Source organism: Polistes fuscatus, unplaced genomic scaffold, assembly GCF_010416935.1.
Source record: "Polistes fuscatus isolate 324 unplaced genomic scaffold, CU_Pfus_HIC Scaffold7, whole genome shotgun sequence".
Taxonomy (NCBI): domain Eukaryota; kingdom Metazoa; phylum Arthropoda; class Insecta; order Hymenoptera; family Vespidae; genus Polistes; species Polistes fuscatus.
The window spans coordinates 1216313-1244131 of NW_025113151.1; the positions used below are offsets into that span (position 1 = coordinate 1216313).

At 27.8% G+C, this 27819-nt stretch overlaps 3 protein-coding genes across 6 annotated transcripts; 2 read left to right on the plus strand and 1 right to left on the minus strand.

Annotated features, from left to right (window-relative positions):
- Window positions 1-27290, minus strand: LOC122524284 (rho-related GTP-binding protein RhoU-like). 3 transcript variants are annotated; one of them, XM_043646442.1, is made up of 5 exons: window positions 27213-27290; window positions 4537-4804; window positions 3938-4270; window positions 3041-3252; window positions 1-2963 (listed from the first exon to the last, which is right to left on the minus strand). In XM_043646442.1, the coding sequence occupies exons 1-5, from the start codon at window positions 27255-27257 to the stop codon at window positions 2661-2663; spliced, it is 1161 nt and encodes a 386-aa protein (XP_043502377.1). In that variant the 5' UTR covers window positions 27258-27290; the 3' UTR covers window positions 1-2660. The 3 variants fall into 3 exon arrangements, with proteins under 3 accessions (XP_043502377.1, XP_043502378.1, XP_043502375.1); XM_043646443.1 differs by lacking the exon at window positions 27213-27290 and having other exon boundaries at window positions 3938-4247; window positions 4553-4880; XM_043646440.1 differs by lacking the exon at window positions 27213-27290 and having other exon boundaries at window positions 4537-4880.
- LOC122524283 (phosphatidylserine decarboxylase proenzyme, mitochondrial) lies at window positions 5560-7646 on the plus strand. 2 transcript variants are annotated; one of them, XM_043646438.1, is made up of 5 exons: window positions 5560-5755; window positions 5826-6093; window positions 6193-6426; window positions 6504-6795; window positions 6885-7646. In XM_043646438.1, the coding sequence occupies exons 1-5, from the start codon at window positions 5673-5675 to the stop codon at window positions 7292-7294; spliced, it is 1287 nt and encodes a 428-aa protein (XP_043502373.1). In that variant the 5' UTR covers window positions 5560-5672; the 3' UTR covers window positions 7295-7646. The 2 variants fall into 2 exon arrangements, with proteins under 2 accessions (XP_043502373.1, XP_043502374.1); XM_043646439.1 differs by having other exon boundaries at window positions 5734-5755; window positions 5831-6093.
- On the plus strand, window positions 10563-27478 carry LOC122524287 (CB1 cannabinoid receptor-interacting protein 1-like). The gene is made up of 2 exons (XM_043646446.1): window positions 10563-10845; window positions 27020-27478. The coding sequence occupies exons 1-2, from the start codon at window positions 10670-10672 to the stop codon at window positions 27342-27344; spliced, it is 501 nt and encodes a 166-aa protein (XP_043502381.1). The 5' UTR covers window positions 10563-10669; the 3' UTR covers window positions 27345-27478.
- Window positions 27479-27819: the final 341 nt, after the last annotated feature.

Genomic DNA, 27819 nt, shown 5'->3' on the forward strand with positions numbered 1-27819 from the left:
TAATATGTACAAAAATATTATTCACTTTATTATACAGATGATGTTGATAAGCGCTTAATATTATTAATATTATAATATTTATATTTATATTTATTTATATATATATATATATGTAGGCTCTTCAGTCTAATATTCTTTGTTACGCTTGCACTATCTGTTGTTAAATATGATACACATATATAAACACGTGCAATAATAATGACAATTAATAATGATATTATTTACAATGATTAATTTGTAATAAACGATAGGAATACTATCAAAATTGTACAGCAACGTATTTGTAATAATTAATATATCAAATACGTATGTTTAATAATTAACATACTCAAAAATTGTATAACTATGTCAAGGTTTTGAAACTTCTACTTGTAAAAATGTTTCAAAAGTATACATATCCGATTACTGTTATCAGGGATTATAACATTTACAGATATGGAAATATACAAAAAACGTATATCCGAAATATAAACGTTTATCAAACAATTATCTAATTTTTCACTAAGTTTTTAAGACAATCAAAATATTTTTGTCCATAATAAGTTTTTTAAATAAGCGATCAAAAAATCTTCCTTGGTAACTACCTAATTAATAACTTAATATTAAATGTAGTTGACACAATTGTTCGAATATATATTATGCAATTATCGTATTCATAGATTGTGCTTTTTGATTATTATTAATGTGATGTGTGTTGTGATGCTTAAAAACAATGTAGCTACCATAAATTAAAAATTTCTTTTGTTACCCCACTTCTATTTTGATTCTTTGCAAAATATTAATGCAAAAATATAAGAAAATAAACAATTATTGTTAATGAACACCAATTACACACACATATATATCTATTATAATTTCTGTAACTATATGTGTATAATTCTCTCTTTTTCTTTATAGTAATACAAAATACAATAAAGAACGTTTAGTATTACATGCATACGATAGTTTAGAATACTAATTCTTCCTACATCATATGAGCAAAGAATAATAGGACCCATGAGCACGAATACTAAATCTGTTGATTTATTGCATAGAAATAGTCGTTAACTTCATCGAGTATTATTAAAAATACTGATGATAACTTTGATAAAGAAATAAGTCACTTTTTATTAAGACTTCTTAAAGCATTTTGTTAAAGTCTTCGTACACTGTACTATATTTTGAATATTATTTAAAAGCCGTTATTATATAGTCTTCCAGCAGTATCGCAAATACGACCAATATTTTGTACGTATTGGGTACATATTATTAGGTCTGTAGATATTTTTGATCTACAATCACAGACAGAATGTGAGCCTAATGCTGCATGCACATAACAAATAAATCATTAAAAAGAAAAAAACCGAAAAATAGTTTAGTCTTGTATATAAATTGGATTAAAATTTAACCATTTGAGTCAAAAATGTAGTGAATCTTTTTGACACGAAATCCGATGATCATGATCATTTTGTTTGGGACTCAAATGGGATTCAATATATATATATATATATATAAAAAAAGTTCATAAAATTGTCTAAAAAATTAATTGCTATGCGCAAGTAAGGTACTCTTAGGCACTGTTACAAGAATTTGCCAAAAATGTTTCTAGCCTTTCCTGTATCTAATATGAGGACTTAACGCAAGCGTAACTATATTCTGTAAAAATTCGTAATACTATAATTAATTTCGTAGAATAGTTATTTTCTTTTTCGTTATTCATAATATACTCGTGTCTACTAAATATTATTAACAACGTACATTACTTATAACACGAACGATGCATGCTATAATCGAATCGGATACAAAATATATATCGATCACACTTTTGATCTAGTAGTCCGTTGTTAGCTGATTTTTTGTTTACTATTATACTTTTTAGCAAAATTGTAATTCCCAGAATTACGACAATTCCTAAAGTGTTTTTGTTTGTTTCGAATATCATTAATAGGATGTTTTTTACTACCTTCTAATCGATAATGATCATCATGGTTGACTCTTGTATATGATTCAATATAAATATGATTAATGCAAACAATTTTTCATTATAAATAATTTATCTATACTATATAGTATACGTATTAAAAGCAAAAAATAAGAAACTGCGATTTCACTATGCACAGACCGATATTAGTCTAATAATATTTAAGTTTTAAAAATGTGATGTTATTTTGATTTTGATCATGATGCTTTTATAAAAACTACTTCGATATAATGAAAATGACAATTCTTTTAGAATAACGTTATATTAAAAGTCTTTCAAATAATCATAAATAAAATGAAAAGTTAATGCAGCTTAACTTTTAATCGTTGTATCACGTGATACGATATAAACAATTCAATGACAATAACAGTTTGAGTGCAACGAACGAATCTTAAAAATAATTAAAATAATAATAATAATAACGTGTCCAAGAATCACGGATATAAAATCACAACCAGCGGAGCTGCCAATTACGTCATACACCTTAGCAAACAAAATCTAATTAATATTATAATAAATTATGCCGCGACGGGCTCGAGGAATTATTCCAGGACTGATCATTTATGGTCTTAACAGTCGAGTTACAAAACTGTAATAAAGTTTGTAATGATACCATTAAATCCATGGATGATAAATCTTACAGCAAGGCAGCTTATGCTTACGATCACAGAGTCATTCTAGAGAGTCTTAAGAATAAAATCTACGTATCGTTTGACTGCGGTCTTTCTAAACAACATAACCATCTACGCCATAACGATGGGGGTTTTCGACGTCTGCATATTATACCGGTACCTTCACGTCTAGCATTGAGAGCACTAACGATAGCCTGATCAAAAGCCTCTTTTAAGTCGTGATGCGTTAACGCCGATGTTTCCACATAACTTACTGCACCTAATCGTTGAGCTAATTGATGACCTTGAGCAGTTGTGATCGGCGCTTGACCATATCTTGCTAGCTGTAGCATCAAACGTACATCTGATCTTAGGTCACTTTTTGTTCCTACCTACAAAAATAAAAAAAGATCATTTTATTATTATAATCATACTTTTTGTTACAATCAATAATATCAATTTAACTTACTAAAATTATTGGAGCATTTGGGCAGTATTTTTTAACTTCGTTGATCCACCATGATGCAACGCTGTGGTAAGAAGATGGGCATACAACGCTAAAGCATACTAAAAATACATCTGTTTCCGGATAGCAGAGGGATCTTAAAGGATCAAAATCATCCTGTCCTGCGGTGTCGCAGAGTTGAACGTTTACTGGTTGTCCATCAACATTAACCACAACTAAAATAGATTGTTAAGAAGACATTAATATTATATTCTAATTAATAAATAATATTTAAAATTGCAATGACAATAAAATGAAGAAAACAAATTACAAGGATAATTTAAAAATAAGAAGTAAAAAACAATGCAATTAAAAATTCATATTAAAAGAAACGTATTTTAACAAGTATAACGATGGAAAAAGCAATCATCAATTTATTATTAAATGATATGACCATTTATATAAAGAGTATATTAAAGAAAAATTTATCTAACTATCTCTCTTAACACTATTTTATCATATCGACGAGGAAAAGATAAGAAAATCGTTTGGTTGAAGTAACGTTGTCATTAAAAATATCGAGACATCGATCTCTATAATTATCGATGCGTGAAGAGGATCTGTGAAAATATTCAAATGAAAATATCGCCCGCGTTTTCTCTCACGTTCCATTTAATCGTTGTTACGTGTGTGAATAGTTATTAAAAAGATTCGTATAAACAATGATAATTAATAAATAATAAATAATAATTCGATCGAGGGGAAAAAACTAAGAAACGCGGAAAAGAAACTTAAAAGAGGAACGTGGAAAAAAAACTGCAATTAAATAAAATCAAACAACAACGAATCATCATCGTCGGTTGTCGTCTAGTTTCTTTTATTTTGTTTTTATTTGATGAAATTCGGGTACTTTAAATGTACCTTTGTAATTATCAAATGCGGTGGGCACGTATTCGCCAGGAAATCCATTGGTCGAGTATGAAACAACCAAACTAGTTTTGCCAACGGCACCGTCTCCTACGAGGACCACTTTGATTCTTCTATCGGTCGGAATATTAGCACCGTTGCTATCGTTGTTACTCCCGTTCGAATTTAGATTCTGTCCGTTCCTTTCGGTAACTCGTTTTACTTGCATCTGCATCATCTGGCCTCCCTTCAGCAACGGTTTCGTCCAATTCGCATGCGAGGACGGCGGCATTGTTTCACTCTTTATTATCCCAAATCCGCGGCCCTTCATGCGCGCGTAAAAACCACCTTAGAGAATATTATTATAACCTCGCGAATAACAAAGTAACAGAATGATAAAGAGAGAGAGAGAGAGAGAAAGAGAGCGAAAGAGTGAGAAGAAAGAGAAAGAGGGTAAAAGAAGCAGGAAGAAGAAAAAAAAATAAGAGAGAAAGAGACAAAGGCAGTTGTTAAGGTAAGTATATAAAAAAAAGCGCGATAAAACGCGACACAAATTTATGGTACGTAAAAAACAATATAGAATAAAATAAATCGTGTGTCCTATCGTAACGCACAGTGATGAATTTTTACCGCAACGAGGAGCCTCGATACTTCGAACCCGAATGTGTCATTTTTCGACGTCGAACAACCTGCGCCGCCGCCGCCACCAGTGGACCAACGACGTGCTGCTCGTTCGACCGTGCTGATGTCTTGCTGGAACTGCTGCTGTTGTTCAACGTTAATGGCACTGTTGCTTTTACTGGTGGGGATGATACCACTGCTGCTGTTGTTGCCGCCGCCGCCACCACCACCGCCACCGCTGTTGCTCTTCTTTTCTCCTACCTGACGTTTATATTTGTATCCGTGTATATCTGTATTGCTACACGCGATATCCGATACCTCATTCCTTTTATACATGTATATTTATATATGTGTATGCATGTGTGCGCGTGTGCTCATATTCAAAGTGAGAAACGTGTGTATAGGAAATACCAGGTAACGCGAACGTCAGAAAACAATGGATAATGCACTACTACTGTCGTCGACAACAGCAGACAAACTGGGGAGGAAAAAGAGGAAGAAATGTATCCACCTGCCGCGCCGCGGAGCCACCTGTTATATTACCACCTTCTTATGCCAACATCAGCTGCTCTCTGGCACGCTCCTCCTATGACGTCTCCTCTGTATTACCGCACACCACTGCGCAGGTATACATTTACAACCTGCGCCCTCTTTCCTCCCTCTCTTTTTCCTCTCTCCCTCTCTCTCTCTCTCTCTCTCTCTCTCACGCCTGCGTCTTTATGAGTTTGTAAGAGAGAGAAAGAGAGGGGTGGGAATAAGAGGGCAAAACGTGCTAAACGGGATTCGCGCGTTCAAGTTAATCACGCATGCGTAGTCGTCCATATTTGTCGCGCCATCGAAACTTTTTTTAATATACTTATTATTTATTCTATCGTTGCGTGTCGGATTATTATTCTTATAGAATTTATTATATACCTTTTTATACTTCTATTCCCTTTGTTTTCATTCATGAATACCCGTGAGAATAGGTTATGAATTTTTCAGGGTTTTTTTTAGGTTATAGAAACTAGCGCACTGACGTTTCTTTAACTATTAAAAGGAACCTGAATTACGTGCAAGTTCGATCGAGGTAATTAAAGAGCTTCTGTATATCAGGGATACCGATATCCGAGAGCTTTAATAAAAAGAAATGTGTGCTCTTAATTTGAATATGCGACGCCTGGTGGCAAGTTCGTGGAATTTCCCATACTTAAGGCTTTTTCAACATGGGAGGTATGTATCTTGAGGTTAGGATAAATAATTTTTTAATTGTTGATAGCGTTAACATTAATCTTCGTTTCAGAAAAGAATACGATCGGAACATTATGCGTGACTCAAAAAATTTAGTGCAGTTGGGAGGAGGACAAAGGATGTTAAAAAGGAACGTATCACATGCAACCTCTAACCAAACACAAATAGCATCCAAGATTACTATTATGAGAAAATTGAAGTTAGTTATTCCCTTAGGAATAGGTGTTTCATTGATTGCTTTTTTCCAATGGAGGCATCTTAGGAAAAACAGACATACGTCAGACGGTGAAGTTGTTCAAGGACCACTAAGTGATTTTATAGTACGTATCTATAATAATATATTATTATTTACATTTTGACAAATTAAATGAAAATTTGACAGTTGCATTTTTAAAAGTAAATGTTCTCTTTACGTTAAGGTAAATTGCTACTGTTGCCTTCCGTTAAGGATAACAAGTAGAATATGGGGTTGGATAGCTAATAGAGAAGTACCCATTAGTTTAAGACCAGGTATATATCAATGTTATGCAAAACTTTTTAACGCTGATTTGGAAGAAGTAGCCGGCGATTTGTCAGGATTTCCAACTTTGGTAGACTTTTTTGTAAGACCGCTCAAAGAGGAAGCAAGACCTATTGCTAAGAATTCAAATATGGTAATTATACACAAATATTTCCCATGTATCTTTTATATTTTCTATAATATAATAATTTAAATATATATTTGATACAGGTTTCCCCATCAGATGGTACAGTGCTTCATTTTGGACCAGTAACATCTTGCAGAGTAGAACAAGTCAAAGGAATGACATACGATCTTAGGCATTTTTTAGGAGATGTAGATCTTAAAAGGTCTAAAGAAAAATTAACATATACGGAAGAGGACAATAAAAAATACGTGAAGAGTCTTTTAAAAAATCCAGATAATCAGTTGTACCAAGTAACAGTTTACTTAGCACCGGGCGATTATCATCGTTTTCATAGTCCAACCGATTGGGAAATTAAATCTCGTAAACACTTTCACGGTATAACGTTTTATCTCATTCATATTAAAAATTAATTAATAAAAGTATAATTATGTATAATTAAAACGAGACTTATCACATTTTTACAGGTAAATTATTGAGCGTCAATCCAAAGATAGCTAGCTTTTTACCAGATTTATTTTCGCTCAACGAACGCGTGGTATACATAGGAAAATGGGCTGAAGGTTTTATGGCTTATGCAGCGGTAGGAGCTACCAATGTTGGTTCCATTAAAATCTATTGCGATAAGGAATTAACTACGAACAAAATTATCTGGCCGAAAATGAAACGTTGGGAGGATGCTAGTTTAGATTGTACTCATATATCCAAGGGACAATTATTTGGCGAATTCAGAATGGGATCTACAATCGTACTTTTATTCGAAGCACCAAAAGACTTTCAATTTTGTCTTAATATTGGACAAACCATAAAAGTTGGTCAAGCGTTATCCCATTACGTTGTTCAATCGGATGAAAAATATATATCCAAAAGTTTATGATCATTTATTAAAAAAAAAGTAAAGTCCTTTTTTTCTTTAGATAAAATCTATACAAGACTCGATGTATACAATAATATTAATAATATATATATTACGTGTAATTCATGTAATTGTAAAATGGAAAGATTTATATATATTATATATATTAGATATATAACTGTAGTAATACATTTTTAATGCGTACAGAGAGAAGAAAAAAAAAACTATTTGTGAATGATTTACAGATTGTTTCCTATGTCTACTGTGATACAATCATATATAGGAATTATGTTTCATATTCAAAATATTCATTAAAATTACTTATCGATGTAATACACGAAAAACACAAAAACGAACAAAAAAATGAATCTAATAATTATTTATAATATATATATCAATGTGTAATTGTTTTTATAATATATCTTTAATTAAAAAAAAAAAAAAAAAAAAAAGAAGTAAAAAAAGAAAGACGATTTATTCCAATTAAAACGCGCACGATATTTTTCATAGATATAATATATCAAATCTAGAAATAATATTATTTCGTGACCATCAAAGTTTTCTTCTCTTCGCTCGATTTACCTGCGTTAAACTCGGTTTAGAAGCTTTCAAAGCTGTTCAGAAGCCTCACAAAAGGGACCATCGTGGTCCTATTAGTTGTTTTGTTCTGATATTCTTTGAATTTACTCTTACATTATGCTAATTTCATTGTCATTGTTATTAAATTATTGTATTTTATTCTCTATCCATTGTTTCAAAATAGATATATAACGTTTAATAATAATTTAAATCCGGGATTAAAGGTAAACCGAGCGAGATAAGTTTCGATGATATTTTTCAAAGGTCGGGGGGGCACGTGTATCTCTATCTCTCTCTCTCTGACGAATATAAATAAACGTGTAATTTAATATAATTTTAAATAAACATATTTAAAAAGATAAGACGATAAAATAATAAAACGATACGTTGCATCCGAGTTGTTAACGCGTGTGTTTTTATTAAAAAAAAAAAAAAAGGAAAAATTAAAAACACTTCGAAACACTAACTAGGTGAGTTGTTTTTATCGGTTTTACACGCGTGTGTCTTTCCATTTCTGAACTCATTAATAAAGCAGCATAATCGTATAGAGAAACATTGTCCATTGTTATTCGAAGGACGATCATTTTCTTTTTTTCCTTTTTTTTCTTTTTTTGTCCCCCATTACCAGAGTTATCTGGAACGCTTATTGTTTTTAAACCCATAACACGTTGAGAACGAAACGGCCGGATGGTCATTTTCAAAGAAATGAAATTTTAGATGAAACAACCACCCTTGGCTAGCTATTTATTTCACGGGCACGTAGAAAATTGATTATTCATTTATCGAACGATTAGTTTAGTTTTTTTTTATTTTTCAAACGATAGGAATATTGCTTCGTGTTTTTTTTTTTAATTTTCTTTATTTAAATCTCTGGTTTTCTTTCCTTTTCTTTTTTTTTTTCTCGATAATAAAATGGTAAATCGTGTGCGTTTTGCTATCGCAAAGATATGATTGATCGTTTGGAAAAGGGTCGTAGTAATAATAACTGCTGTACTACGCGTCTCTCATTATTATCAGATAAAATTTATGACTTGCAATCGAACCCCTGAATGCTATTATTTTCTTTTTGCTAGCAATCCGAAGAGAACGATAAGAATAACTCGGCTAGTGTATATCCTAAACTAAAAATAAATCGGTCAGATCGAAATAGAATAGATTTAATTTGTTTATTTGCAACTTAGCACGTAATACAAATTTTGATTGATATCTTACGAATATTTTTAATGCAAGAACATTATTATTTTCGCATTGTATTACGTCATTATTAAAAAAAAAAAAAAAAAAAAAATAGGGAATACGAAAATAGTAAAATAAAATCATAAAATTAAATTTACGAAAGAGAAATAAAATATATTCTCGTATTATAGTTGGTTGTAATAATTTGTTAAAATTGTTATTATTTATTAAACGAATAAAAATTTCGTTACGTCTTTTAAAGTAACGTGTGTTTTTTTTTTCTCTAGTGGCGTGAAAATATTCTTTTTATTTATATTCGATGGTACGATAAATTTTGAGTAACGATTATCGTTGCGATCGTTCCCAATACGATTTAGTATTATCAAAATAGGCAGGAAACATAAATAAAGACACGCATGGGAAGAGGAAGAAGAAGAAGAACTTGTGCCAAATGTTTTCTCCACGATGCTACTTCATTCTTCCACCTCCTTCCTTCGATGTTTTTCGTTTACGAGTTAAACAATTATTTTTCCTCTTGAAATAATATTCGACCATTAAATTAAACCGAACACTTGGTTTACAGTAATACAACTTTTCCTCGTTCGTTTCACCAATAAATTCGAGACTATAATTTTGTTTCCTACACAACAGTCTCTTATTTTTTATTCTCTTTCTCTTTTAAATATCAAATCAAATAACAAAAAAAATATTGAAACGATCAATATTAAATATTTATTATTAAATGATAAATGCAACGTGTCAAAATTTGCATCATTTTTATAAAAAAAAAAGCTGATTAATAAATCGGTAAGTGTCGGAGCCTATTAATAGCCTATTAAAAGCCTATTAATAGGCTACCGGTGAATAAATAATTCAATGGTCAATGTATACGAGAAAAAAAGAAAAAAAAATGACAAAACATTTTCATACAATGTTTGTGCCCAGCACAATGTAGGAAATAATATTTACACACACATATGAAATGCATCAAAGTATTTTACACATATATAAACTCTGTGTGTGTGTTTGTGAAAATATTTTTAACAGAACAATATTCTCTTGAAGTTTTCAAAAGTAATATGTAAAAGAGAGTAGTCACAGTGTGATTTTCCTTTGATCAGAAGTTCTTAGATAGAAATATACAGAAAGATAAGGAAGAAAAAAGCTTCCTTCTGATGGTGGTAGTGGTAGTGGTGGTGGTGGTTGGTGTGGGGTTGGGAGTTCACGACGACGACGACGATGACGACGCCGGATCAGTGAGCGTCGCGACGCCCGCCTGTGAAGGTGGGTTGTTAAAAAACGTGCAAGGAATAACGATAAAGCTGCTTATTCTTTTTACTTTTTTCTTTTTTTTTCTTTCTTTCCATTACCATTACGTGTGAACGATATTCAACGAGAAGAATCATCTCCCTCTTTTTTTTTACTTTAATAAAAATATAAAAAAGAAGAAGAAGGAGAAATAAAAAAATAAATTCAAGTAAAAATTCATTGGAATAAAATCGTTATCAATTATTTTTCTTCCCTTTATTTTATAATTTTATTCGATTGAGCGACGATATCCAAGAAGAAATAAAAATAAAATAAAAAAGAAAAAAAAGAAAAAGTGAACTCGCGCTAACGCGAGTACGATTATGGGGCTAAATGGGGGCTGATGGACATTTTCGAGTGACCTTGTCCTTAAGAAGGGAACCAGCAGCTGGCCCGGTTTATTGCAAAATGGAAACTTCTGCTAGATTTCGACAACTTAAAACTGTCAAGCTTAGCTGCGAGGCTATCTACCGGCTCGACATCAGCTTCAAACCTCCGCAACTACTGCAGTGGGTACAGTGAACGTGTACATATACACATACACACACATACACACACACATATCTTACACTTTCTTATTTTACACAAAATTTAAAAGAAAAAAAACAGGTGGATATGATATAAATATTTTATAATTAATCTAAACGAATAACAACCACCACCACCACCACCACCCCCTATCAATATTTTATCATAAACAAAATAATTATCCTAATTTATTTCGTTTTTATTTTAATTTCAAAATACACTTTCTTTCTTATTTTACAAAAAAATTAAATAGGAAGAAAAAAACACACGTGGATATGATATAAATATTTTATAATTAATCTAAACGAACCACCACTACAACTTTACCCCTTATCAATACTTTACCATTAAAAAATAATTATTCTAATTTATTTTGTTTTTATTTTAACACGTTCACGCCGGGTTGACCCACCGGTGGGTCACACGTGAACGTCTTAATTTCAATACGATTTATACATCATTTATTTCACATTAATTTTTTCTTTATTATATTCCTCCCCTCGTTGTTGATGTAAAAACAAAACAAGTTTATTTCTCTAACCCCATAGAACTTTTTAATGTCGTTGACCGGTGTCATTTGTTCTCATATTAATGTTTGTCACGTAAGAACCATAACCCTTTTGCAAGAGAAGGAATAAAACTTAATTCAGAGGGGGTGTAAGATACTAGGGGTTATAAATGGGGGATGAACGGGGTAAGAAGGGAACGATCCTTTCCAAGGATAACACACAAATCCTCGTGGATGTGTTATCTAAATTTACGATCAGTGTTTGTACGTGTGTTCAATGTGTTAGGATTGAACACACGTACAATACTAACACACATAGATGAAATTTAACGTTTCAACGATGACCAAATTTGTTTTATTATTTTTACTTCGTTGGTTTAATATAAAATTTTAAATTAAAATACACCTCAGCGCCAAACGAACCAACCCCCCACCCCCACCCTTCTTTAATAATTTACTCGATAAAAATATACATTAATAATAAAAATAATAATAATAATAATAATAACAATGTACATTACCCTGAACAATAATAATAATAATATAAATAAATAAAAATATTTGATGTTTTCGCACCATAAATCGAACTTTTTCCCCCATTGGTATATTTTCTTACTTTTTTTTTTTTTTTTTCAACGAAAACATTAAAGGATTACGTCTCGAAATTGATGAAGAAATTTCTTCTTCTTGCATCTACTTAAAGAATGTGCAAAAATATAAAGTTTATCGTAATTAGGGCAGTGCATTTGACTGAGAAAAACCGGCCTTCGTGCGTGCATTCTAATCGATCTCAAGAAATGTTTCTTTTTAAGGTGTATATATATATACTTAAGATAATCATTAAATATACGCGAGACCTTGTTGTGTTGTGTGTGTGTGTGTTTTCTTTTTCTTTCTTATATTACGTTTCGTTTCTTTCGCATAAATCAAAAATTCATAAAGTAAAATGAAACGTTGAAGTACTTCGTTTAATGAAATTTTCTGAAAAAAAAGAAAAGAAGAAAAAAAAAAAACAACGAAATTGGACAACTTTCTTTCACTTTCTTCGGTGTATTGGTTCTCATGGTTCGATACATTTCTATCGCAACAGGTTCTATCGCAAACACACATACACACACACACTTATTTATTGATATATATATACATATATATGCTTGTCGTTTAAATTCTATCAAGAAAAACGTGCACGTTCTTATCGATAAACACGATCAAGAAAAATTGCAACCTTATTTCATATCATTTCACTTTACTTTTTATAAATAAAATAGAAAAAAAAGAAAAGTAATTTCTCGAAAACGCAATAACGTGTATTAAAAAATATTAGACCAGTCTTTTTTTGTTCTTTTTTTAATTTTTTGTTCATAAAAAATCTCGTAAAACGCGTCACAGTGTTATTCAAATGGTGAAAGAAACGAGGTCGTGATTTTTCCTGCTTTTAACAACACACCCCCTCTCCTCTCCTCCTCCCCTCCTCCCCAATAGTTCATTCAGTTCACCCCAACTAAAACTACCACCTTTCGTTGTTGTTGTTGTTGTTTCCTTTCTTTATAACAAATCCCATGAAAAATATGGAAATGAAAATTTTCTTTTTGTTGTTGTTAGATGAAAAATCACCATGTTTTTTTTTATATATAATTATTTTTTATTTTATTTTATATTATTTCTTTTCTATTATATATAATTAATTTTATATTATTAGTTTTGTTGTTGTTAGGTGAAAAATCACCATGCTTCTTTTTTTATATTTTTCTTTTTCTTTTTCTTCTTTTGTTTATTTTATTTTATATTATTTTTTTTTTATTATAAATAATTAATTTTATATTTATTAGTAATATAATTCGAGAATTGAGGTATAGTAGTTCATCCCCATTGTGATTGGACATAAAAATAGAAATTCGATTTTGGTGCAATCATTTTCGGTCAACGAAAACGATTTAGTTATTCGATGCATTCGTTTGCAATTCGAAATTGGGGGGGGGAAACCCATTTTTTCTTTCTTGTTTGCTTTGTTTGTTTTCTTTTTTACTAGGATGATATTTTTTTAATGTTCAAATATTGAACGACAATTTTAATTCTTCGAGTATTCATAGAATATCTCTAGCAGGGAGAGGGGGGGGGGTGAGGATTAAATATTTAATTTTTTCCATGAATTCGCGTAGTACACGATCGAATTAAATTCGATTTGTATAAAATGAATGAACGAAATGAAAAAATATGTTTGATCACCGAGAATTGCAATTCTTTTCTTTTTTTTTTTATTTTCTTCTTTCCCACCACTCCCTCCATCTCTATTCCCTCCCCCTTCTATGTACAAATAAAAAGAAATTTTTATTCATATTTCAAATAATAAATATTAATTCTTTTAGAAAAAGAAATATTTATAATAAAAATAAAAATAAAATATTTCTAATAAAAAATGTAATATTTCATTTTTAAATTATTTTCTCTACTACTACAATTAATTATTATTTCATTAATAAAATAATAATATTCAAATAGAATTGATTTGATATTTATACTTTTTTTAAATAATAAAAAATTATTTTAAAAATTTATTTAAAATAATAAAATTTAATATTTATACCTTTTTTTTTATTTTTATAATTTTCATTTCGAAGGTATAAATATTTGTAAACCTTTATTTTCTGTTAATAGAATGGATATTTGAAATAAACGTATTGCAAATCGATGAAGAAATTGAGTATAATCTATCAAATTACAAAATGCATTAGCATTTGCATTTGAATTTGCATTTGCATTGAATGGCATTTCGAAATTGTGCTTGATTCTATCTCTCACACATTCTCATTTACTTTTTGATACACGAAAACACAAACATTTACACGTGTGAAAATTTAAATATCTTTTTTTCTTATTTTTTGATTAATTGATTCATTCATTTGTTAACTCTGCTAATGCAAATTGTATCAAGTATTCTCTTTTCCTAACAATCAAAATCATTTAGGAATCATTAAACCACAATGAGAATGCGTATTTGAGAAAAACAGAGAGAATATCTCTGGTAATTCCATCATTTCCAATGATCGTATTATAACGGTGTTAGTATGAAATTGAAACGATCATTTTCCTATTACAAATTCTCAGGAAGGAAGGTAGGATCAAATTTTTGTTCATATATTTATATAAAATAAATGAATAATACGAATAAATAAATAACGAATAAATAAATAAATAGAAATATTAATTGTTATATATATATATATATAATAAAAATGTAGCATCTGAAAAAAAAAATTCTATAAAATAATTATGACTGATCAGGAACGTTAAAACAATCTTAAGATATTAATAAAGTATATTGTAATATTAAAAATAATTTAAATGATTGTTAATTGATCGAAAAAAATATATATTGTTGTTTAAAAAATATATAATATTCGTTGCACGTTAAAACAATCTAAAATACTGTAAGTATATTAGAATATTAAAAATAATTTAAATGATTGTTAATGATCGAAAAAAATATATAATATTCGTTGCACGTTAAAACATCTAAATATTAGTAAATATTGTATATTAAAAATATTTAAATGATTGTTAATTGATCGAAAAAAAGATATTCTTGTTTAAAAATGTGAAATTATACTATAATATACGTTGGCCGTTAAACAATCTAAAAATATTAGTAACTATATTGTAATATTAAAAATAATTTAAATAATTATTAATTAATCGAAAAAAATATATATTCTTGTTTAAAAATACGAAATATATATATAATATTCGTTGCACGTTAAAACAATCTAAAATATTAGTAAAGTATATTAGAATATTAAAAATAATTTAAATGATTGTTAATTGATCGAAAAAAATATATATTGTTGTTTAAAAAATATATAATAATAGTTGCACGTTAAAACAATCAAAAATATTAGTAAAATATATTGTAATATTAAAAATAATTGAAATAATTATGAATTAATCGAAAAAAATGTGTATTGCAATTTAGAAGCACTGGGTATATATTCGGAGCACCGTCCTCTTCGAAATTCACCTTTAAACTGGCACGTTGTCCTCTGTGAAAATTCTTTTATTAAATATTGTTTATACGACTTTTCGAAGATAATACATACGTGTAATATAAACAATATTCCTAACGTTTCAGTTTATCGTTAGATTTCGAAGAACAAAGGTGTTTTAAACTTATACTCGGTGTTTATTAAATTACAATAATTATTTATTTCGATTAATTAATAATTATTTTAATAATTTTAATACACTCTCTGCTAATATTTCAGATTTGTTTTAACGTTCCTGGTTTGATATAGAAAAAAAAAAAAAAAGAAGAGAAATTATTTTTAGGTATTTCCCCCCCCCCCCACCCACCTTCTTTTTAAGATAAATTTTTTGTATAAAACGCAATTGAATTTTAAACACGAGGCATCTTAGGAAAACATTCTTGACGGCTTTTAACTCTCTCTATCTCTCTCTCTTTGCATAGGGATTACCTCATGTGATATTTTTGGTATAGCAATTTTTGGAAGCGTACACGATCGTAATAGAATAAACACATCCACGAGAAACACATTTACGAAAGTAGATGGTACGTTTGAAACACGATGAAAAGGATAATCGTATTTGCTTTTTAATATTTTTTTTTCTTTTCGAATAAATTCCTTTTTTTTTTCTTGTTTTTATTTTCTATTGAACTATCATGATGATATTCAAGAGTTTATTAATACGAGCAATTATTATTAACGATTTAAATAAATTGAATTTACGAACGTGAGTGGAGAAATTTATCGATTGAATGTTTGAAGTAATAATAATACAAAATTAATATATAATAATTTTATAAAACATATATTTTATATCGAATTACGTTACTTCAAAGATTAATTAATAATATTTGTTATTTTATATTTAAATATTATTTAAATATGTTTTATTATTTGTTACATTTAATAAATATATTAAATAAAATTATATATATTTAATGTTTTTTATTATTTATTATTATTTATTGAATAAATTAAAATTCGTTGAATATTTCAATTTTCAAATAAAAACAAAGCATTGTAATCTTAATTAGAAATAATTTAAAATTGCATAATAATACGTTTGAATTATTTATTATTTAAATACAAAAGTATCTAACCTTTCCTATATATATATATATATATGTTTCTTATTATATTTTAATTAATTATAAATGAAACGCTAACGTATCACTAACTTTTGTATAAAACTACTTTACAAATATTATTTTTGTATAAATATTTTTGTATAAGACTACTTTACAAATATTATTTTTCCCTTTTTTTAAAAAGAACGAAACCCACCAACCAACCAGGCACCACCACCACCATCGGGCACTTGTAAAAACCGTGAAATTTCGTATCTGTCGATCGATAAGACATCAAAGTTCGATAACAAAAGCTGACGGTGCAGAGTAACGTGCTCGTAAAAATATTCCCCTGCCAAAAAAAAGAAAAAGTAAAAAGAAAAAAAAAGAAATCTATGTGTAACTCATTTTCAGTTCTCGCGTGCAGGGAATAAAACCCAAGGTGGGGTATTTTTTTTTTTTTTTAAAGGAACGTACAAGAAGGTAGAAAATAAAAGAAAAGAAAAAAAGAAAAACCATCGTTCGATCGTAGAAGAAAAAAGAAATAAAATGTAAAAAAAAAGAAAGAAAGAAAGGGGGGGGGTAAATAGGAAGAAAGGTATGGGTAACGTCGTAGTCGTCAATCGAAACTAGGAAAAACTAGTTTACTGGAAATAAGTTCGGGTAGCCAGCTGCAAATGGCATCTACTACTATCATGCAAGATCGATACACTATCATCGTTCGTGAAAAATGCAACGAATACAGAGTTATAACTAACCCCCTTACTCCTTCACCCCTTCTTCTCCCTCGATACACAACACATTACGTTCGAAATGAAAAAAAAGGGAACGATTCGATTTGTCTAATATTTTTTTCTATTTTTCTTTTTTCTAACAACAACTAAAAAATGAACGCAAAATTCTAATCCGATTTATTTCCCCCCCTTTCTGTCCCCCCCGAGAACTTTTCTTTAATCTCCTCCTCCTCCTCCTCCTCCTCCTCCTCTTTTTTCTTTGAGTTTCGTCGACGATCATTTTTTTACCCATCGAAATTTCAAAAAAAAGTTTTGAATTTTTCTTTTTTTTTTTTCTATGTTTAATATTTATTTTCTTCCCTTGTCCATCTTTTTTATTTTTTGTTTTTAATAAAACATAGCAGAGAAGAATAATCGACGAACTTATTGAAAGTGCATTTCGATGAAATAATAAAAAAAAAAAGGAAAAAAAAAATTGCTAGAAGAATGTTTGAATTTTTTTTTTTCTTTTTTTTTTTTTTTTGGAAGGATGATGAATATTTTCAATTTTTCTTTCGGTAATTTCATAAATTGAATATGAAAATATACTCGAAGAGTATCTTTGAAGATTATTGAAAGTGCATTTCGATGAAATAAAAAATAAAAAAGGAAAAAAAAATTGCTAGAAGAATGTTCGAACGATTTTTTTTTTTTTTTGAAGGATGATTAATATTTTCATCATTTCATCATTCTTTCGGTAACTTCATAAATTGAATATGAAGATATACTCGAGGAGTATCTTTGAAGATTATTGAAAGTGCATTTCGATGAAATAAAAAATAAAAAAGGAAAAAAAAAATTGCTAGAAGAATGTTCGAATTTTTTTTTTCTCTTTTTTTTTTTTGGAAGGATGATGAATATTTTCAATTTTTCTTTCGGTAACTTCATAAATTGAATATGAAAATATACTCGAAGAGAATCTTTGAAGAGTAATAGAAATAGATTTTCTCTCTCTTTTACATTTTATCATCCGAAGACTTTCCATTTCCATTTGTATTCTTCAACAACTCGAAGAGAATCACAAGATTATCTCTATAACGTCAAACTTTAGAATTCTAAAAAGGTAGAAAGAAAGAAAGAACGACAAAGACGCGTGAATGGGGTTGCTTTGGTTCGGTTTGACGTGATCCAATCCATTTTTCTAACAATAATAACAAACAAAGTTAAATATAAAATAAATAAATTAAATAAAAAAACACACATTTGATCGAATTACGTAGAAATATTCACGACGAACATTTTGCAAATACTTTTCTTCGATAATTAAATTACAATCAACGTTGCTTTTTTTTTTATATATATATTTTTTCTAAAAGATTATTTAAATGTTTTCTTCCAAAAAATTCTTCAAAAAATTCTTCGAAAAATTCTTCAAAAAATTCTTCAAAAAAATAATACGTTTGGATTGATTTATAATCGTAAAAAGAAAGGGAAAAGAAAGTGTGAAAGAATGTGAGGCAGGATTTGTAAGTAAAATATTGTTCGAAGAAAAATAGGAAAATTTGCTGATACCATAGTTTTGTTAGATTATTTTAACATATTCTGATGTATAAACGATCATTTTTATAAGTCAGTATGTTGATTTACAATATCTAATGCTTTAGATATGACGAATATTTTATTCTTCACGATGAAAACTTGAAAACGTAAATGTAAGTACACGTATATATATATGTGTGTATGTGTGTATGGGTGTGTAGGTGTATGTTAAGGTAAATGGAACATTGCATTATTCATTTGAGCTAGATGTTACTTTTTCTTCGAAAAAGGAGTCGGAGGTATAAAAAGGAAAAGGGGTACTTGAGTGTATCTTTGAAGAAACAAAGTAGGGTAGTACAGATATGGATTTATATTTATCCATTTTAACCGTTTACAATAGTTTCAGAAATAAGAACGAACTAATGTGTTACACGTATATAAAAACTTCTTCAAAATTTTAACAAACAAATAAACAAACAATAACACCAATTTGTATATTCCATTATTGAGTTGATTAATTCCAGTATATCAAAGATATTTATCAACAATTCAAAATCATTTTATAACTTGTAATTTAACGAACGATATTTTTTCTCATACTGTGATTATACATTTGAATAATATTTCGTTAATAAATAATCATCGATTCGAAGTAATCTATTAATAATTAGATTTTTCTATTAATAATTAGAATTAAAATTAAATAGGAAAAAAAAAAAAAAGAAAACAAGTGTGCGAAATTTTATCAATTTTCTCTATTTTCTATTAATTTTTCTATTAATTTTTCTATTAATTTTTCTATTAATAATTAGAATTAAAATTAAATAGGAAAAAAAGAAAACAAGTGTGCGAAATTTTATCAATTTTCTCTATTTTTTATTAATTTTTCTATTAATTTTTTTATTAATAATTAGAAATAAAATTAAATAAGAAAAAAAAAATAAGTGTGCGAAATTTTATCAATTTTTTTTTTTGGGGGGGGGCCCCGCAAAATAGCAAAAAATGTATAATACACCTATTTCTATTTTTTGTTTCTTCTTCTTCTTTTTCTTTTCTATCCATCTAGCTTATATCCTAGAAAGAGTTTACGTACTTTTCAATTTCAGCCAAAAGAACAATAGAAATTCGTGATGAAGAGTAAAACAACGTTCTACTAACGACCTTCTTCTTCTTCTTCTTCTTATTCTTTCTATCTATCCTTACTCTTTTACCCTATTTCCTTTCTTTCTTTTTCTCTCTTTATACCTTTGCACCTTTTGTCTATTCTTCCATCCTTTTTTTTTTCGGAAATGTTAGAAAACTTTGACTCGTTCCCAACAATCGAGTAACATAATGCGAATATACTCGGATTCTTATTACTTACTTCCTTTCATTTCTAAAAAGGGGAGGGGGAGGGGAAGGGGTGGGGAGGAAGGAGTGGAGAGGAAAAGGGGTGGGGGGAAGAAAAAGTTTTATTAAAAAATCGTTCCTTTAACACGCGAATCCTTCAATCAAAATATCTCGTTTCCCTTATTTCTTATTTTTTTGTTTTTTTAAAGGATACCAAATTAAAAAAAAAAAAAAACAATGGAAGAAAGAAATCCTACAACGAAAGTCCATCGTACAGAAATCGTAGAGTTTTTCTTAGGCTTCAAACGTCCAATCAATTTTAATATTACTCGGTGGAACCTTTAAACGTCTTCCTTTTTGATTAGGTAATAAATCTGACTTGGCAGAATGATCGAAAGCCACTCGAGAGCTTATTATTATCAACCTAAACGAAAAACTTTAAGATTTCTAACAAATTAACACATTGACTTTACTCTTGGGTACGTTTGAATTGTGTTTGTTCTTTTTTTTCCATAATGTAACCCATGGGGGTACGTTGTCATACTATTTTTTTTATCTTATCTTAACATTAAACTTATCACACGTGTCCTGTAATTTGTTTGATAATGCATAATACATGTTTATTATATTCATTTTTATAAATAAAATAAAATAAAATATATTTATTATTTATTATCTAATTAATTATATAAAATCATATTTTATGTTAAGATATATATATATATTTTTTTGTTAAAAATAGGAATAAGTGTGTCACGATAGTTTTATTGTTAAAATGATATCTTCTATGAAGAAAAATGTTTATAACTTTTTTTTAAGAATTAAATAATTAATATATTTATTATCTAATTAATTATATAAAATCATATTTTATGTTAAGATATATATATATTTTTTTGTTAAAAATAGGAATAAGTGTGTCACGATAGGTTTATTGTTAAAATGATATCTTCTATGAAGAAAAATGTTAATAATTTTTTTTTTAATTTGTATTATTACACATTTTTTTTTTTTAAGAATTAAATAATTAATATATTTATTATCTAATTAATTATATGAAATCATATTTTATGTTAAGATTTATATATATATTTTTTTGTTAAAAATAGGAATAAGTGTGTCACGATAGTTTTATTGTTAAAATGATATCTTTTATAAAGAAAAATGTTAATAATTTTTTTTTTAATTTAATTTAATTTTTTTTTTATTTTTGAAGAATTAAATAATTAATATTGAAATATCAGGAATATTACGTGAAAGTTTTGAACGAGTTTAAACAGAGATTTGTACATTATTGGAATAATGTTTATCAAAAGTGGTTTGTTGAAAGAAAAATAATGTAAGTAATATAACTGAAGGATCGCGTGATGTTCATACTTATATACTTCTCAAAGAAACCTTAAGTCGTTTTAAATTCAACGTGATTTCTAAGATAGTTAGTATATAAGTACAACCACCATCAGATTTCTTAACCCAAACCACCCCCCTCCATTAAACCCTACCACGAGGTGGCACATTATTTTTTTAAAGGTTTTGAAAAATCGTTAAAGTTCGATGAGTAATTCACAAAAGTGTTGATAAATTATTCTCATAACAAGCCAACAGACAAACTTTCAATCTTATTACTTAAGGAATAACTAATCAAAAGTTTCCAATTAAGTTTGATATAAATTACTTAAAGAATTTTTAATAACGAATAAAATTGTTTTAAATTTTTTTTACCATTTCAAGAAAAAAAAAAGAAAGAAAAAAAAAAGAATACTTTATTCGTGATTTTATGAAGAAAAAGGAAGGGAAGGGAGGGGGTAAACAATAAAATAAAATAAAATAAAATAAAATAAAATAAAATAAAATAAAATAAAATTAAATAAAATAAAATAAAAAAAAATAAAATAAAATAAAAATAAAAATAAAAATAAAAATAAAATGTGTTAAAAAAAAAGAAAAATACAGGTTGCACTTTGAGTTGGTTGTCGTGCAACAATATTCCATCATTATTGAACGTATGGTGTATATCTATGCAAATATAATTATTTCTTTGGGTGTATAGTCACGTTACATGGTAATCATATTTACCATACCACTTATGGGTAATTATAGAAAAAGCAATTTGAGCTAGCTAGACGTTCGTGTTGCGAATCCTATTGGCCTGTTATTATTATTATTATTATTATTATTCTAGTAGTGTAACAAAACAATGTTAAAATTAACAATCGAAGTTACGATAAAATATAATAAATTACGTTGCATTCAAATATAGAAAAAGAGAGAGAGAGAAAGAGAGAAAGAAAATGAAATAAATTCGGCAACTATTTAAAGTACTTTCGATTGTAAATTTGATAAGCATTGAAATCGCATACTAATCGATCTTGTCAAACGATTGAAATTTTGGAGTTCAAGGTAAAACTCCTAGGTATGGTACATCGCGTGTGTGCCATCTGGTGCAATCTCACGTTTGGGTTAAAAAGCACCTTTCTTACCTGCATGAGAATATACGTCAAATATCAACGTACGATCATATCCTGAATTAAAATACTTTCAAAAATAACATCACGAAAATATCGACGCATTTTCGACACCTACAAACGTAACGTTCAAATATCTCACGTTAATACTCAAACAATATTACGTCATTTTATAAACATTTTTGTTATTACAGTACTTTGAAAATAAATCTATGAAAATTTCGAACAAATTTCTCATTCGTCTGTGTGTATTACGTTTTTTTTTTTTTTATAATAAAAATCTAATTAAATGTAATATTAATATTTTTTTCCTATCAAATATATAATATAATATAAAAATAGAAACCAAAAAATAAATAAAAAGAAATGATTATTCTTATCACAACGATATATGAAAATTTCGAACGAATTTCTCATTCGTCTGGGTGTATTACGTTTTTTTTTTTTATAATAAAAATCTAATTAAATATTAATATTAATATTTTTAAAGTAATATTAATATTTTAAAGTAATATTAATATTTTTCCTATCGAATATAATATATTACATAAAAATAAAAATAAAAAGAAATGATTATTCTTAATAATAAAATTTTTATTATATATATATTTATTATAAATAATTAAAATTATAATTATTCTAATAATAAAATTTAACGACCCTACTAACCCATATTCCTAGTTTTTTTCTTTTAATTTATTTTATCCAACGATAGGAAAAATAAACTACTACTTCGTGTACTTTATTAGTTTCTTTTACTATTTCTAACATTTTTTTTATTTCTATGTATAGAATGAATAAATATGGGAATGTGTGAAATGACAAATACAAACACGGTGACTAGTTCGAGGTCTCGATGAATCGAATGCACGAACCCTTCAATTGGAGAAACTTATCCTATTTCTTTACTTGTCTGTTTTCTTTCTTTTTTTTTTTTTTTACGACACAATTCCGTTAGTTGCTGATAGAACGAATTGGATCAAATGAAATGAATTGCTAATAATAAACTAAACCCACACACACACACACACATCCGTGTACAAATATTGTTAATTAATTTGTTTCTTCTTTTTTCCCCCTCCACCTTTTTTTTTCTTCTCAACCTATACCTTCAAATAGCTTTTCTATTTTATTTTTTTAAATATAAATGCATAGGATAAACAAACAAACAAAATTTGTTAGATTTTACGAACCAAAAAATATTCCTATTTATTAGAAAAAATTAGAATATTTATTAAAAAAAAAAATGAAAAAAAAATATGAATGGTATGAATAAAACTTAGGAGTATAAAGATTTTCGATAGAAATTGCACGTGTTTATTATTATACCCTCTTTCGAAATATGCAAATGCTTACATTTAAATGCGTGCATATATTCAGACAGAGCTTATGCTTCATCCTTTTGTTAATCGTCACGTACACATCTCTTTAAGGGTTTCATCGAGTATGAATAACCAGCAGCAGCATGCATAACCACCACTCGTATTTCAAAACGAATTTCTCTTAGAATATTTCAACCGAATGTCGAATTTAAAATTAAATTATTTCACCAAATGATCACTTTAAGATAGGAGGGGGGTGGTGGAGGGGGGAATAATTATTTTATTAATATTATTATTATATATATTTATTATTATTATCTTATTAAAATTTTTATTAAAATAATTTGATTGCAAAAAAGAAAAAAAAAGAAGTATTTGCTTATTTACTCATCATTTTAATTACCGAAAAAAAAAAGGAAATAAAAAATACTAGCTTTTTCATTCGACGATGGTACATCATCTACCAACCAACCAACCCATCTCGTCGATTGGAATAAAAGTAAAAACGAAAACCGGTGGAAGGGGAAAAAAAAGAAAGAAAGAAAGAAACAAAAAAATCGGAAAAATATGGTAGACGGTAAATATCGCAAAATGTGAACGTATGTTCCGTGTTTGTGTATTTATGAAATTTTTATTTAAAATACTTAATGATAAATTTGATTCTTTCTACCCCTATTCGGATTGTTTCGTGAATAATTTTAATTTTAATTTTTTAAATGTTTTACTATAAGATTGGTAGTTTTGTATTTGAAATATTTGACTAAATTAATATTTATCGATGAGAAAAAAAAACAGAAACAAAAACTATGTATTTTAGATATAATGAGAAAGCACCGATCGATGTTCTAAACGTTAGGCTAGTACCTCAAATCTAAATCAATTATTCTAGACCGACACTAAATGCGCTTAGACGACGAAGGATTAAATTAATTCGTGATCGAACACCTTACTATTACAATCAAGGATTAATTTAAACTGTTGAATTACTTCTTCCTTTTTTTTCTTTTTTTTTTTTCCCCTCGAGTTTGTATTATAAAAACACATCCAATTTTCGATAATGAAAAAGAAAGTTAATCGAAAAAATGATTAGATTTGTAACATATTGTACATGGATTTTTTCTACTTTTATTTTAAACACATATTATAAAATATGTGATTTCTCGTTATATTATTTATCATTGATAAAGATGATAACGATATTGTTATATTAAACTGTATTGTTAAAAGAAATTTAATTATAAACCTGTATAAAGTAAATTTGATTTTAGAATTTAATATTTAATAAAACAAAAATAAAAGAACATTCTAAAACTGGAGTTTAATCGTTTTAGTCTGTGAACAGTTTATATATGTTACAAACCAATACTTATACTTTGATATACTAAAATGAACGAGCTTTGTCACGTTGTGCATTTCCTTCCTGAGCATCAGATATAAACATGAAACGTGGACTATCTTCTTCGTAGAACATCTTTATATAAAAACTCTTGATTTACTATATATATTAGTAAATATATATATAATATAAATTATATAATAAAATATTATATATATTTTATATATATATATATATATATATACTACCTAATATATGTTATGTATGTATATTATATATTATATAATATATTAATAATAATAATAATAATATATAGTATAGTATAGTATATATATATGGTATAGTAATAATAATATATAGTATATTATGTATATATTATGTATATATATATACTAATATATTATGTATATATATATGCAATTTATATATACACAAATTTTCAAATAAATTTTATATTTTTTTGTTTGTTTCCCAAGCTCGTATCTACATATCCAATTTTGGCCTCATTTCCTGTTACAAAGTTTTACGTTTAATTTGTAAGTCGGTATACTCAAGAAGAAAATGATTCTATGTACTGGTAGTTCTTGGCAATGTAAACTATCGACCTGTTACTACTCTCCTAGTTCAAAGAAATGATGTCAGCACCGCTAAAGAATCGATTGTCATTAACAAAAGATTCTATTATTATTATTATTGTTATTATCTACATTCGAGAGACTATACATGCACACATGCACATATGAACAAAACGTTTTAAACTTCGCGTATATACAAATAGGAATAATTCGTTCCATTTAATCTTTTTTTGAAGAATAAAAATAAATTTGGTAAAAACAAATCCTGACGTTGATATAACTCGAATAAGAAAATAAAATAAAAAAAAATAAAATAAAATATAAAAAATTCATGCATATCGAATGTAACAAGACTGCAATGCAATTTATGGTTCTATTTTTTTTTTGTATTACCGTTAAATTGCAACTATAAACTCTTTTGATTTTATTTGAAAACAGTAATTCTCGATAAAAGAAGAATTATTCATGCGTTTATTTGTGCATTAAAAAGGAAAAATAAATTTCGTTGAACGATCACCCGATTTGTTAGCACCCGATCGTAAAATTCACGAGTTTATTTGCACAATAATCAATAAGCGATTATTTTATCTACGAATCTACGTTCATACAAAATAATATAATTTAACGTAATCCTAACAAATTTTACGTATCTTTAACGTAAACTACGATAGATAGATAGAATTAATGAAATATTCTCATAATATATATTATTTATAAATTAAATAATTAAAAATGATTATTACGAAGATAATAATTAATTTTGAATTTCGAATAATTTTTCCCGCGTCAAATCGATTGCGTACGAAGCGCGCCAAATTCAAAAAGTTTCCCGCATTTTTTTTCGCACGAGTTTCTAACGCGTTATCCTGTAAACTCATTAGTTATTCTAATTCTACCAATTTATTATACTCAAAAAACACGATGTAAAACTACTAATAGATATTAATATTAAAATTAATAAAAGTATATATTTATAATCTGTTAATAAATAACAAAAACAACACTTTATAAAAGATTATAATTAAAAGAAATGAACAAATTAATGCATCATAACTATAAATCAATCGAAATAATATTTAACATTTACTTGAACAAATCAAATAATAAACTGAAGTATATAATAATTATTGAAATTTTTAAAAATAAAATAAAATTAAGCTGATATTATCGAATAACTCTAATACGTATAATAGTTTAATTAGTTTTAAAAATGAAATGTTAAATGTGAGAGATATACGATTGAAATAAGTTAATTAATGTAAATAAATAAATAAACTTACAGATCGTTGAGCATAGGAGGAAAACAAGTGGAAGCCATCGAACGTGCAAGAGATGGTACAGCTTGTGCATACAGCGCTTATCACAGCACAAAAGGAATACCTGCGAGTGCGAGGGGTCATCGAGAGGAACTTTCGATAGCCATGCGGGTTCTTGGTTCGGGTTACCTTACCACCTGTCTGCAAATTAAATATTACCGTCAGGATGATCAGAGTCATTGTGAATGGGGAGCCAGATTGCATTGTATCGAACTGGATTGTACCAGCGTAGAAGGAAGACTCGTTACGGTTGATCGAGAAACTTACAGAAAACTTGGTATAGAATCATAGCGACTGGAATTAATGCCATAATTCATTTCTTTTTTCTCTTCTTTTTCATTTAAATTCAAATCACACAAATATATATATATATACTAACGATGGTTAGTTACACTAAATCGAAAATTGATTTATCCGATAAAACTTTGATTTTAATTTTTACTTTACTTTACTTTACTTTTCTTTTTTTTTTCGTATCTGTCACTATTTAAACGTTTAATTATATTTACAAATAATTTATTCTTATTTAATAATGATCACTGTTAGATTCGTTAATTACTATGCGTTCGCCATTTTGTTAATAAACGATAAATATTGTATTATCGAAATATCGAATTTGATATGATCGAACAAAGTTTAGCGTACATAGGTGGCAGCACCTATTTATGACGGAGAGGGTAGTTTATTCAAAATAAATGCGGGAAATTTGAATTATCGAATTACCATCAATCGTTCGTTTAGTTCTGATAAATAATATATAAAAAAT

Bases quoted from the DNA above. Each gene is read 5' to 3' on its own strand.
- LOC122524284 (XM_043646440.1), bottom strand. From the start codon at position 4,879: ATGTATAAAAGGAATGAGGTATCGGATATCGCGTGTAGCAATACAGAT. The intron at 4,271-4,536 runs GTGCGTTACGAT...ATATTCTCTAAG, and splicing joins TGCGGTAAAAATTCATCACT to GTGGTTTTTACGCGCGCATG. The intron at 3,253-3,937 runs GTACATTTAAAG...AATCTATTTTAG, and splicing joins CGCATTTGATAATTACAAAG to TTGTGGTTAATGTTGATGGA.
- LOC122524283 (XM_043646438.1), top strand. From the start codon at position 5,673: ATGTGTGCTCTTAATTTGAATATGCGACGCCTGGTGGCAAGTTCGTGG. The intron at 6,094-6,192 runs GTACGTATCTAT...CTTTACGTTAAG, and splicing joins GACCACTAAGTGATTTTATA to GTAAATTGCTACTGTTGCCT. The intron at 6,427-6,503 runs GTAATTATACAC...TATTTGATACAG, and splicing joins TTGCTAAGAATTCAAATATG to GTTTCCCCATCAGATGGTAC.
- LOC122524287 (XM_043646446.1), top strand. From the start codon at position 10,670: ATGGGGGCTGATGGACATTTTCGAGTGACCTTGTCCTTAAGAAGGGAA. The intron at 10,846-27,019 runs GTGGGTACAGTG...ATAAACTTACAG, and splicing joins AAACCTCCGCAACTACTGCA to ATCGTTGAGCATAGGAGGAA.